Source organism: Microtus pennsylvanicus, chromosome 9 (genome assembly GCF_037038515.1).
Source record: "Microtus pennsylvanicus isolate mMicPen1 chromosome 9, mMicPen1.hap1, whole genome shotgun sequence".
Classification (NCBI taxonomy): Eukaryota; Metazoa; Chordata; class Mammalia; order Rodentia; family Cricetidae; genus Microtus; species Microtus pennsylvanicus.
Genome location: NC_134587.1, coordinates 19,525,934 through 19,539,361, shown reverse-complemented (window position 1 = coordinate 19,539,361; position 13,428 = coordinate 19,525,934). Strand labels below are relative to the sequence as shown.

The 13,428-nt window shown below is 37.8% G+C and overlaps 1 protein-coding gene across 3 annotated transcripts in view; it reads left to right on the top strand.

Moving 5' to 3' along the window:
* Tank (TRAF family member associated NFKB activator) overlaps positions 1–13,428 on the top strand; it is a 79,281-nt gene that overhangs the window by 38,453 nt on the left and 27,400 nt on the right. For all 3 annotated transcript variants that reach the window (XM_075985055.1, XM_075985054.1, XM_075985056.1), the window contains exons 3-4: positions 11,594–11,702; positions 13,223–13,341. In XM_075985055.1, the coding sequence (XP_075841170.1) occupies positions 11,594–11,702; positions 13,223–13,341 (228 nt within the window). The remainder of the gene's footprint in view (positions 1–11,593; positions 11,703–13,222; positions 13,342–13,428) is intronic.

Here is a 13,428-nt window from a genome sequence, read left to right as displayed (position 1 = left end):
GCGTGCGCCACCACCAAAACTTAACTTTTCCTGTAACATTTTTTGAGGGGAAAATACCTATCTAATGTGAATAGTAGAGCTCAGTCCATAAAACGAGACATAGATTCTATAATGTGAATTGTCAGCAGTGAGATCACGGGTACCCAACGAGCTTCCTAGAAACTTGAGGGATGCAGTGTCCCTAGTACTCAGATTTTATTAGAGGCAGTTGTATGAAAAGATACTATATAATCATTAAACTATGTTTATAAGGAAATACAATGTTTTGTAAATTGTTTTGTTCGCCAGGGGGAACAAAGACAAGGAAGTATGACTAGAAAAATAAATGAGAACAGAACAAGCCTTAGTTCTTGAGTAGTGCATTCCCAGACCCTTGAGGTGGGAAACATCCTTTGTGCAGTTCATTTCCCTCCAACTTAGTGTGCTATGGGTCAGCGTGCTCTTAGATGCAAAATGCGCTTCTCATATAAGGCTGTTGCCAACATGGACATTTTAGCATTTTAGAGATTTTCTTATGTGGTCATTTGTTCTATAAATTACCAAGTCTAACTCACTGATTTTCTTCCTTCATATACTTTAAGATGTAAGATTGAATTTTCTAGGTAAAACAAGCTCATTTAGAAGTGACACATTTTCTTTTTTTTTTAATTTTTATTTTTTTTATTGAAAAAAAAATTTCCACCTCCTCCCAGCCTTCCACTCCTCTCCCCCTCCCTCCACTCCTCTCCCCCTCCCTCTCCAGTCTGAAGAGCAGTCAGGGTTCCCTGCCCTGTGGAAAGTCCAAAGTCCTCCCCCCTCCATCCTGGTCTAGGAAGGTGAACATCCAAACTGGCTAGGCTTCCACAAAGCCAGAACATGAAGTAGGATCAAAACCCAGTGCCATTGTCCTTGGCTTCTCAGCAGCCCTCATTGTCTGCCATATTCAGAGAGTTCGGTTTTATCCCATGCTTTTTCAGTTACAGTCCAGCTGGCCTTGGTGAGCTCCCAATAGATCAGCCCCACTGTCTCCGTGGGTAGGTGCACCCCTTGTGGTCCTGACTTCTTTGCTCATGTTCTCCCTCCTTCTGCTCCTCATTGGGACTTTGGGAGCTCAGTCTGGTGCTCCAGTGTGGGTCTCTGTCTCTATCTCCATCCATCGCCAGATGAAGGTTCTATGGTGATATGCAAGATATGATAGCCTTTGCTGGAGAGGTTGTGGAGGAAGGGGTACCCTCATCCATTGCTGGTGGGAATGCAAACTTGTACAACCACTTTGGAAAGCAGTGTGGCGGTTTCTCAGGAAATTCGGGATCAACCTACCCCTGGACCCAGCAATGCCACTCTTGGGAATATACCCAAGAGATGCCCTATCATATGACAAGGGCATTTGTTCAACTATGTTCATAGCAGCATTATTTGTAATAGCCAGAACCTGGAAACAACCTAGATGTCCTTCAATGGAAGAATGGATGAAGAAAGTGTGGAATATATACACATTAGAGTACTACTCAGCGGTAAAAAACAATGACTTCTCGAATTTTGCATGCAAATGGATGGAAATAGAAAACACTATCTTGAGTGAGGTAACCCAGACCCAAAAAGATGAACATGGGATGTACTCACTCATAATTGGGTTCTAGCCATAAATAAAAGTCAGTGAGTCTATAATTTGATATCCTAAAGAAGCTAAATAAGAAGGTGAACCCAAAGAAAAACATATAGCTATCCTCCTGGTTATGGGAAGTAGACAAGATTGCCGGGCAAAAAATTGGGATCTTGGGGGTGGGGTGGGAGGGGGGTAAGGGGAGATGGGGAGAGAAAAGTGAGAAGGGGACGATGGGGGGAACTTGGGGAAATGGGATGATTGGGATAAAGGAAGGTTGGATAGGGGAGCAGGGAAGCACATATCTTAATTAAGGGAGCCACCTTAGGGTTGGCAAGAGACTTGGACCTAGAGGGGCTCCCAGGTGCCCAAGGCGAGGTCCCCAGTTAGTTCCTGGGGCAGCTGAGGATAGGGAACCTGAAATGACCCTATCCTATAGAAGTGACACATTTTCTAACGTCAATAATAAGATAAGAGCAAAAGCTTTGAAGTCAAACCTGGAGTTTTAAAAATTGTCTACCACTTCCAAGATTTTCAGTCTTGTTGATCTGAAGATTGGAGCTATGGCCTCAGAAATACAAAACACTATATATCTGTTGATACTGGTAAAGGGGGTTGTTGTTTTATTTATTCAGATATTGAGCTTAAGTAGTAGCAGATCTGCTAGGGAAGGTGCTCAGCAAGCAGCTGAAGATGGGCCTTTGAAGTAGAGTTATACTTAGAAATGCAAATTGGAGCTCATCAGCAAATTGATGACTTTTGCTGTGATAAAAGGTGGTGCTTTAAGTAATGATTACAGAATAAGAGAAAAAAATAGAACCAATGATGGCAGAAAAGTGACTGAACCCAATTGCTCTTTCTAATGTTGCACACTTTCTAAAGATTTGACCTGTCAAGAGACAGTCACAAGATGAGAGGCTACTAAGTTTTAGGCCTACATTCCCATACAAAAGCATCAAATATATAAAGATGGACCCATAATAAGTTGTAAGAGCTGGAAAAACCAATGATCTACAGCAACCAAGGTTATGCCTGCTAAAGAAAAGTCACGTTCAGAATGGCTGGACATTTTGTGACATTTTCTTGCCTTTGTGCTGCTACCGTCCTGGCATAGCATGTTTGGAGGAAAGGGCCCTCCCTACTGATGAAGGAACATAGCAGAGCTTGATTTTGGTGATATGGTCATACCTCTAAGGAAAGAAGACTACTAAGTATACTCTTTAGCATAGTGCCATCTAGCCAGCTAAAACACTGTACTTCGAGCAGGATGAATGAGAGGAGATACAGGGAATAATGAGCAGTCCCTGCACATCTTTTGGCTATGATGAGGTTACATGCAGAGTTTCAAACACTACAGTATTCTTTAAAATGTGAAGTTAAATACTTAATTGTTCTATTGTTCATGGCAAGATGCCTGTCACTGATTTCTGCTGTTGTTCTATGAGAAACTAAATATATTTAAGAAAGATTTAAGTAAATTCTCTTGACCATCTTTCCAGAAGAATCAGTACTAAAACAAAACATTTGAATTTTGTAAGCTGATTGCCATTTATGAACCATAAATACTGGGCTATAGAAAATGCCCTGCAGTGGACCTCTTATCCTTGTCCATGAGTCTTCTCAGTATATGATCAGGGGACCTTTTATCCTTGTCCATGAGTCTTCTCAGTATATGATCAGGGGATAGTTGCAAAGAAATATGTGAAGTAAAATTTGTCTATTCTTGCTCAGTCTTGATTAAAGACGAAAAATTAACAGGCTTACATAGACAGGAAACAGTCTTAATTCAAAAATTGTTTAGGTGCTATTTTGTAAGTTGGTTTTTCTTCATACAAATAAGAAAGGTAATTGATGTATGATATTTAAAGTCATCCAATTTGTTAAGCAAGGAGCTTAAAGACCACAAATTTGGCCATGTCCTCTTTTTTATCATGGGTACTCTGCAGTGCTTTCTGATAACTAATATGCAACAATAAGTAATATTTTTGTAATGGCTAATACCAAAGCACTATATTATGGGTACTACTTTTTACAGAATACCTCTATGAGCGGTAGCTGTAGCTTAGGTGGTAGGATATAGTTTTTTCTATCATACACAAGACACTGGATTCAACCCCTAGCAATTCATGAATAAGGTGTGGTACTGCATGCCTGTGATCTCAGCTTTCAGGGGATCAGTTCTAGGTTATCCTCGGGTACGTGTGGGTTTGCAGCAACCTAGGCTAGAGACCCTGTTTCAGAATATAAATATAAAAAGTACTGTCACAGGTACTGAAGAGACAGCTCAGGAGTTAAGAGCATTTATTGCTCTTTCAGGAGGCCTAGGTTGAGTTCCCAGAACCCACATAGCAGGCTTACAACTTCTGTGGCTCCAATTTCAAGGGCTCAAACACCCTCTCTGGCCTCTGCAGGTTCCAGGCATTCATTGGTACACATACATACATGCAGCCCAAATATTCATAAATAGAAAATAATAATTAAAAACATTTTAAAGTACTTTTGTTAAATGTTAAGCATATATGTGATTAGGAAGTACTGAAAGCTTTGCAACCCACAACCAATCACTTTGACTTGATGTAAATAGCCTTAGTATTAACACTCTACTTCCCTTTCCTTCAGCCCTCAATATATTCTCTATGTAGAGTAGATAAAACATTTCATTCTTTTGTGTGTGTGGGGGGGGTTGAGGGTATTTTGAGACAGAGTTTCTCTGTGCAACGTTGGCTGTCCTGGAACTCACTTTGTAGAACAGACTGGCCTCTAACTCAGAGATCCACCTGCCTCTGCTTCCCAAGTGCTGGTACTAAAGGCGTGCTTCACCACCACCTGGCCCATTCTGTTTTTTCTATTGAAGCTATGGGTATTAACATTATTGCTGGTTTTTTTCTTCTTCTGTAGATATTGTCAGTTTTGAACATCAAATAATTTTCTGTTTCTTACAATTTAAGATGTCTACGTATCTTTCTCCCAGATTTTAATCCTCAGAAATGTCTTGTGAAAACTTTTAGGCATCTCTGAATGTCTTGTAAGGGCCTGGTGCCCATTTGGATGGTAGCTCCTACTAACTGCATCCTCTGTGAGGGATAAACATGAATCCTCAGCTGACTGAAGTTACAGAAGGGCAAAAGAGCTGAACTATGTTTATGGCCCTTTTAAAGGCCTTAATCCCATTACTGAGGGAACCCTGGCCCATTAACCTCTTCAGCATGAATTTTGCAGGGATACATTCAAAACATACCATTCTGCCCTTGCTATCTCCACTCCCAAATTCATGTGTGTAAACTTCATTCCTCAAAGGCTTGATGCATTTCAATAACAGCTTTAAAAATCCTAAGTACAAAATCTTGAATCTGTAGATCAGATACAGATGCGACTCAAGGTTCAGTTCATCATGTAGCACATTCCTTACTAGTTGGAAGCCAATAAAAGCAAACACGTTATCTGCTTAAAAATATGATGTTAGGGAGCTGGAAAGGTGAGTTAGTAGTTAAATAGTTAGGGCTGCTCTTCCAGAGGACCAGAGTTAGCCTCCCAGAATCCACATAGCAGCTTACCTTCTGTTTGTCCAGTTCCAGAGAATCCCATGCCTTCTTCTGGCCCTCTTGGACACTGCATACAAGTGATACCCAGAAACACATGGCAGGGAAAGCATCTTTACACATAAAATAAAATTTTAAAAATATTCAATGATAAAACAAATATAGGATAGACATTCCCATTCTAAATGGGAACAATGAGAAAGGAAAAGGGGATAACGGGTGCTAGGCAAATTTAAACCCAGCAGGGCAAAGACTAAATCATGGGGCATGAGAGTCTTCTTTGAGGCCATGTCTCATCTTCCGTGCGCCCTCAAGACTCTAGGCAGTCCAGCACCATTTTCTCTCTAAGCCTCCTGGTTTGGATGACATGCCTTTGATTCTCCCAGGCTAAAGTTACACACTGGTCACTTGAGCAGTCTGGGATCTGAGTAGATCTTCTACCCTGACAACTCCACAAAACATTGCCCCTGCAGGGCACTCTACAGTGACTCAAAGCCCATTACCCTAGTGGGGACTCCAGTGGTGCAGCTCCCACAATTCTAAATAACATGTAGATGCTTTTCTTGTTAAGAGATCTATTTCTCAAAAAAAAAAAAAAGAAAGAAAGAAAGAATATCTACTAACATTTACAAAGAGGTTAATCTATAACAGTATTTTATATTTGCCATTTCTTTTGATCATTCCAGTAAGGATATTTATTTATTTATTTATTTTTGAGATGTGTCTCACTGTGTAACCCTGGCTGTCCTGGAAGTCATTATGTAAAATGACTGGCCTTGAGCTCACAGAGATGGCCCGGTACTGGGCTTAAAATGTGAACCACCATATCGGGCTGTTTTTTTATTTCTTATAGAAGCTACGGTCTAAAAGTGGGGCAGGGGGCAAAATTGGATTGTAAAATGTTGAGAATAAATGTATAGAATGACTTACAAATGGCTGTGGTTCAGCTAATCCAGCAATGGCTGCCTTTGAACAGAAGGTCCAAGAATCCAGTAGTTGTTCAGTCCACAAGGCTGGATGTCTCAGCTAATCTTCAGTGTGCACTGGGATCCCAAAGAAGTAGACTCTAATGCCAGTGAAAGAATGGACTTGATTGTGAGGTGAGAGCAAACAGGCAAAGAGCAAAAGCTTCCTTCTTTGACGTTCTTATATAAGCTTCCAGCAAAGGTGTGGCCCAGATTTAGAAATGGATTTTCCCACCTGAAAAGAACTGACTGGATTATTGACAGAGGTTTCTATCCCTCCCAGTCTTGCAGTCGTTCAGTCCCAAACATATATACAGAGGCCTACATTAATTATAAACGGATTGGCCTAGTAGCTCAGGCTTCTTATTAATGCTTATAACTTATATTAGCCCATAGTAATAATAGTAACTTATGTTAGCCACGTGGCTTGGTACCTTTTCTGGCGAGGCAGTCATATCTTGCTTGCTCTTTGTCTGGGTGATGACTGCGGTCTGAAACTTTCTTCTTCCTATAATTCTCGTTTCCACGCCTCTACTTCCTGCCTGGTCACCTTCGCCCCATCTATACTGCCTGCCTGTCTACTGGCCAATCAGCATTTTATTAAAAATAATACAAGTGACAGGATAAAAGACCATCGTCCCACAGCCCTGGATTGAAGGTGTTCCTACCTCAAAGATCCATATTAGAAGCGGATCTTCCACTTTTCATTAAGCAAAAATTCCTCACAGATGTGCCCTTCCATTTCTGTGTTTAGTTACAGATGCAGTCAAGCTGACAACCCAGAATAGCCTTCACAAGTCTACTTGTCAACATGACACACAATCATATCCTTATGTCGTGATTAATTTCCAAATGAAAACAATAACCGGTCATAATTAAACCTAACATGATATAACTGCCCCTCATACAACCACAAATACATTATAAGTTTAGAATATGTGGCAGTATCCCTTGAAGGACATTCTCTTAGTATCTAAAATGTAAATATAATAATTATTGATATTCTCTTATTTGATGCTATGTAACAAGTAAAAACTGAATAAAGAAAATATAAATATCTTTACAAATGCATTCTTTATAAAATATGAGAGAACCACTCATTTCAGTTATAATCCTCATTTCTGCAATTGGTTGCATGGCCTTAGCTGGTATTTATAACTATATTCATCTACACCCATTCTGTAATTCATCCACCCTTGGCAAGAACTCCAGCAGGTCTTGGCTCTTTTCCTGGCATAATGACCCATTCCTTCAATCCCAAGGGGGCTATTGTAATTTCCCATGGACTTCAATCACAGGATATAGTAGTACCAGGAGACACCCTAAAGGATCTCCTGCACTCTAGACATAATCTTTCTTACTTCCATTGTGGATAAGCAATCCAGTTTCTCCTTGATAATCTGGAACAATCACCTGCCTAACACTGTTAGTCCTTTCTTAGCCTGTTGGCTTTTAAGAATATCAGAAGCACAAAGTGGCTGGGGGGTGGGGTGGGGTGGGGCGGGGATTTGAGCTTTCAGTCCAACAGAATGTTTGTTTGACTCCTAGCAGAATCACTCCCCACTCTGGAACCAAAACTTTAAAAGTAGTTTTGTATGGTTCACCACTTACTATCCTGAGAAATGGATGACAGTACTAGCAGTAGATAATCAAACTGATAATCTGATCTGTCTAACTCAATATGTCTTAGATAAGTGCTCGTATTTAGTGGGTGGTTGGGGTGGGGAGTTTATTAAGGTAGTATGCAAAGAATGGTTGAAGAAAGAGCTATGTGCAAGTCAAAAATATATGATCTTGTATGCTAAAAAAATAGTAAAATTGATGCTCAGATTACTAAAGTTGTATGACAGATTTTTAAAAATAGACTGTGTATTAACTTTTGTTTAAACTGCTCTATATTGATGTAGTATTTATTTTCCTTCATGAACTGTGGTGCTTCCTGTGGAGAGCATTTTTTGTGCAAACAGAACCTACAATAAAACTTTCATATCCCTTAATCTTGGAGCAATTTAAAATGTTTTTAAATTGAGACTATGTTTTATCCACTCAACATTTATTGAATCCCCTAGTAAAAATCATTGGAAGAAAGCCATAATGTCTTTTCAGAATATTGGGATTAATGCTGAAGATAATTGAAATAATATTTGAGCAATGTAGGGTATTATAAATGGCTTACAGACATTTGAAGCTCTCTCCCAGTATAGGAAGTAAACATCTTGGGAAATATGGAAAATTAGAGCATCCAATATCTGCAATAGAAAAAATTCAACTAACAGAACTCTATCTTAATATTTATGAAACTTATGAAAACTTGAACAGCTGTATGTCCAAAATTATTGGAAATATGGTAGCATAGTTTTGAAGAGGACAGGCTGAAATTTTTCCTTAATAAAAGAACAAGTCTTTTTTATTAGAATTTTTTCATGTATATTAATGCTTTGCCTGCATGACACACATGCCTGGTGCCTACGGAGACCAGAAGAGGGCGTTGGATCCCTCAGAACTAGCGATACAGATGGTTGTAAACTGCCATGTGAGTGCTGGGAACCTAACCCAAGTCCTATGCAAGAGCAGCCTTTGCTATGAACTGCTGAGCCAGCTCTCCAGTGTCAGAATAATTTTTAAAATGAAGGTTTTGCTTTATTAATGATTCTAGAGTGTGCTTGAATAACCCTTTTATATAAATTGACAATATATGTTATTATACATTTGATCTCCATCATGTTTAATTGTTGAACACTAAGAAAGAATACACAACCCTTTGTGACACAAGTACCTATATACCTGTTTACTTCTTAGATTTTGGTAGACCACTTGTTTTGCTAGTTTTTGGAATTAGAAGGAGTGTCAAGAACACAGAAGCCAGAGTCATCTCGGCCAGATGGTGTTTGATACAGATGGATGGTTAGTTGTCATGCAGATCTCCTAGTTGGTAACTTGTTGCTGCCATCTGACTCAAAGAATCATTCACACACACTGGCTGTCAAAAGCATCTTCTCTTCTGTCTGTTTTAGCTGTCATGTCTGTGCTCTGTACAGAAGTGTTGACAAGACATTACTGTTGTACATTTTCAATGTGGTTGTTAGTGAGTTTTCTGTTTGCAGGGTCTTTGATAGTACTGGAATGCACTTGCTTTGTAATTGTATGTTTTAAAATGCTGTGATTTGCATTGATTTTCTTATCTTTTAAAAAGATTTCATGCTATTTGTTTATTCACAATCATTTGATTTTTTTAAAAAAAGATAAGTAAACTTGTTTTACTTAGTTTTCAAGCATCTAAAGCAAGGTCATTATCCCTTCATTACTTCAGGGCATTTTTGAAGGCATATCTATTTCTCAGATATTTCATTAACAATTTAATTAACTTGTTACTCAATTAATGTATACCAAGCACCTCAATATATGCCAGACACTGTGTGATACTAGTGATTACAGAAACAAGTAGTCTCTGCTCATCAGACATGAAGATAAGACCAGAATTCTTTAACTCCCATAAACAACTACATGAAATGACCAGGACATGCTCTACTATTTGTCCAACTACACTTTCAGCATATGTGACTTTAAAATACATTAACATCTGATTTAAGAAATAGATCAAGACTTCTATGTGAGATAGCCATTGATATATTAACTTTTCCAGCTATTGAATACATTATTTATTATAATATGTTATAAGCAGATGTGCTGAAGTGTGTCTTTAAGCTAGAGAGAGAAGATGAAAATTAATTGGCAGAAGTGTTCTGAGTTGGTTCCAAATGAACATACATGGTCTTTTGGTTTCTTCACTAAAACTGGGGAGAAAGCATAATAAATGAAGAATGGGCTGAGTCTTGAATGATTTAGGCATTTATTCTCAGCCTATCTCTAATTTTCTGCTTTTTTAAATCTGCTTACTTGCTCACTGAACAGCAGTAGGATATATATGCCCATCCAGATTCAGTGAAAAATAGGTAATTATTGAAATTACTTATTGATGTTTATGAAGAATTTTGAGTTCTTTGAAATAAAAATGTCCTAAATGCATGAAGTACATAGGGAAGACCTTAACATATTGCTGATTCTTTCCCCTCATGAACTGTATGTAGCCCAGATAATTTTAAGGTATTAAGAACTAACTAATGTTTGCACCCTTTTTGTAGTCAGATTACCACACTCATTCCAGCAGCCTGGGTGCCAGTGTATGTAAGGATAAGATGTCTTACTCTGGGAGCGTGGCTCTGCTTTAGACTTAAATATCTTGGGCTTGAATTCTCTGATGCTGAGACTCAGCATTGATTCTTTCTTCTACTTATGATAATCAGCATACATTTAACATAATTTGTGGAGTCCTGTGGGGGATGTCAAGTTATGTAAGATTGGCCTCACACAACATACAAAGTTAACATGCCAGTGGGGTTGTTTACCTGCTCTGTAAGTTATTCACGTTTGAAGTGTCTTGTGTATAAAAGTCCTTCTTTTACTTGGGTGTGTTTCTTTGATTTCTTAAATTTTTTTTGTCTTTGTTTTTGTTTTTTATTTATGATTTCTTAGATTTGTATTTGAAGCTTAAGGAACAAATCTTTATAAAGAACTTTAGGCTTACTTGGGTTCTGAAAATAATACTTCATTAATTGTGAACTTTTGATTTAGTCAATTGAAATCAAACATCTAGTACATACCAAAGGTTGCAATAATTATTAGAATTCTTTTTATATTTTAAGGAATTTATATTTAGTCATTTGTTCCTCCAGTGGTAGAAAGAGGCAAAGACTTTTATAGTACGGTTTCTTAATATAACTTTAAAGAATGTACTAATTAGTTGTTATACAACATTTTCAGGTTTTTCTTGAAGATTAACATAATCTATATGTCTATATTCCTAATACATATGTCATTTTCATTGTTGTTTTCACAAGCGATATAATAAAGTAACAAGATGGGTGGAATAAAAATATAAGGGGATTATGCCACTTAAAATCTATAAGTAATATTTTTATATAATAAAAGTTAACCTTGGTATTCTTGTTTCTGGACACTATACTTTCAGAATCCATATTTGTTCTTTTGGTTTTCTTAATATTTACTTCTAGCTACTTCTGTTGTGGGTTTGTACTCTAAAATTAATTTCAGTATTTATTTAAAAGATAAAAGTTTGTCTTAAGACTGATATGTATTTTTAAAGCACAACTTTAATGCAAAATCCACCTAAGTTTTTTTCTTACTTAACCAGTATTAAATTTCAAATTACAGTACATTTGTCTTTACTGAAAGACCAAGAAAACATAGTGTCAATCTCTTGACTGAAATCTTTGAATAAGGCAATTTTTAAAATTTTATAGTGTTCTAATTGTTTTAAGTTACTGATATGATGATGATCACAAGTCAGTCCCTGGAGCCAGTCAGTGACCTGTTAATAGGTTTTTCAGTGACCTGGGCTTCAGGCAGCTCCTGTGCTTATTAATAGACAGTAAATGCATCTGTCAGTGAGTATCAGGCTAACTGGGTTGGGCTTTTTTTCCCTTCAGACTGAGAACTATGAACAAAGAATACGCGAGCAACAAGAACAGCTCTCGTTTCAACAAACTCTTATTGACAAGCTAAAATCACAGCTACTTCTGGTGGATTCCAGTCGAGGTATTTTCCTTTCTTCTTTTCTTCCTTTTTTAAATGTATTTCTGAAGTTTAGAGAAAAGGTAAATTTTGAGTTTTTCTATTTTTGTGCTTTATTAGTTCTGATGCAGAAAGCATAGTACAACTATACATTATGATTATTTAATTGAAATTTGTAGGCACGGAGAAGTGGACACTCACAAGTCTATAGGCTGAAACCTTGGATTGATAAAAGTTCCTAGAGGGCACTTTGCCGGTGTATAACAGAAAGCTTTTTAAAAAGTTGGTGCCTTTGAGATGAAAGTATCAGCCCTAAAAGGATAAGACGAGGTGTGCAGGTGCTGGAAGATGGACATACATTGTACGTCACCGTAGATTTCTAGAGATGAAAAGTCAGAAGAGGCCTCTGAGGTCCCAGATAGCTGAACATGTGCTGTGCCCTTCCCATTCCTGTCCTATGCTTCTCTCCCTTTAAATGTCATTTGAGGAAACCAGTAAATAATCAAAAAAGGTAAGTTTCAGTGAGACAACTGGGTAGCCAAGAAAAGCAGTGATAATAATTATTTACTTACCATCAGTAAGTAGGTTCATGGTCTGCAGCAAAGTAAGATATAAAAATAAATATAATTTATTTCATGTGTACAGAAAAACATTGCGTTTATATGTAGAAAAGCAAAAGATAAACCATAATGTTAATTAGAAAAGTTCACAAGTAATGAAAATTAGATAGCTTTTTTGTTTTTTTAAATAAATTTTTAAAACTTTTGTTTATGGATGTTTTGCCTGAATTAAGAGTCTGGACCACATGTGTGCCTAGTACCTACCAAAACCTGAAGGAGTGTTAGACCTCCTGGAACTGGAGTCACCATGGGGTCCTTGGGAAGGGCAGCAGTGCTCTTAACCGAGCATCTCTCCAGCCATAACTACATTTCTACTTTTCTATAGCAGAGTTTTTTTCAGGTATAATTATCTTAAAAAAGAAACGCACACCTAAAAAGTGATGTTAAAAGTTTAACTGGCCTGGGAGTGTAGCGTGGGTGGAGCACTTAGTGCATCCCCAGCCCCATCACCCTCCTAGTTTAGCTGTGGATAAGTAAGATGTAAAAATGCATAATTAATTCTAGACTTCTGAATTCTGTATATTTTACCATTGGCTCATGGGAAAATAAGTGTTTAGTGGGAAGGAAAAACTCTAAAAGGGCAACTTGCCAAGGTAAATATTACATAAATATTAAATATTGTAAAACTAGGACTTATAATTTATTCTTTTGAAATTACTGAGATACGTTTTTGTTTATTTGGTTTGTTTGTTGGCTTTTCATTGTTGTTTGGTTGTGGGTTTTTTGAGACAAGGTTTCTCTGTGTAACCCTGACTATCCTAGAACTCGCTCTGTAGACCAGGGTAGCCTGAACTCACAGAGATCCGCCTGCTTCTGCCTTCCTAGTACTGGGATTAAAGGCGTGTGCCACCATGCCTGGCTTCATTTTTATTATAATTATTTTTCCAGGGTTTTGTTCTGATGTACAAGTATTTTGTCTTACAGATAACAGTTATGGCTGTGTACCTTTGCTTGAAGACAGTGAGAAAAGGAAGAATAATTTGACTCTTGATGAACCACATGGTAAAGTGAAGCTAGGAACACTGAGAGATAAGCAGTCAAAGGTAGGAAGTGCGTTAGACTCGCTCCTAAGAGAGTGCATTTAGTCTATATGCCCTCACAGTTCGAGTGGGTAGAACATAGAAGAAAGG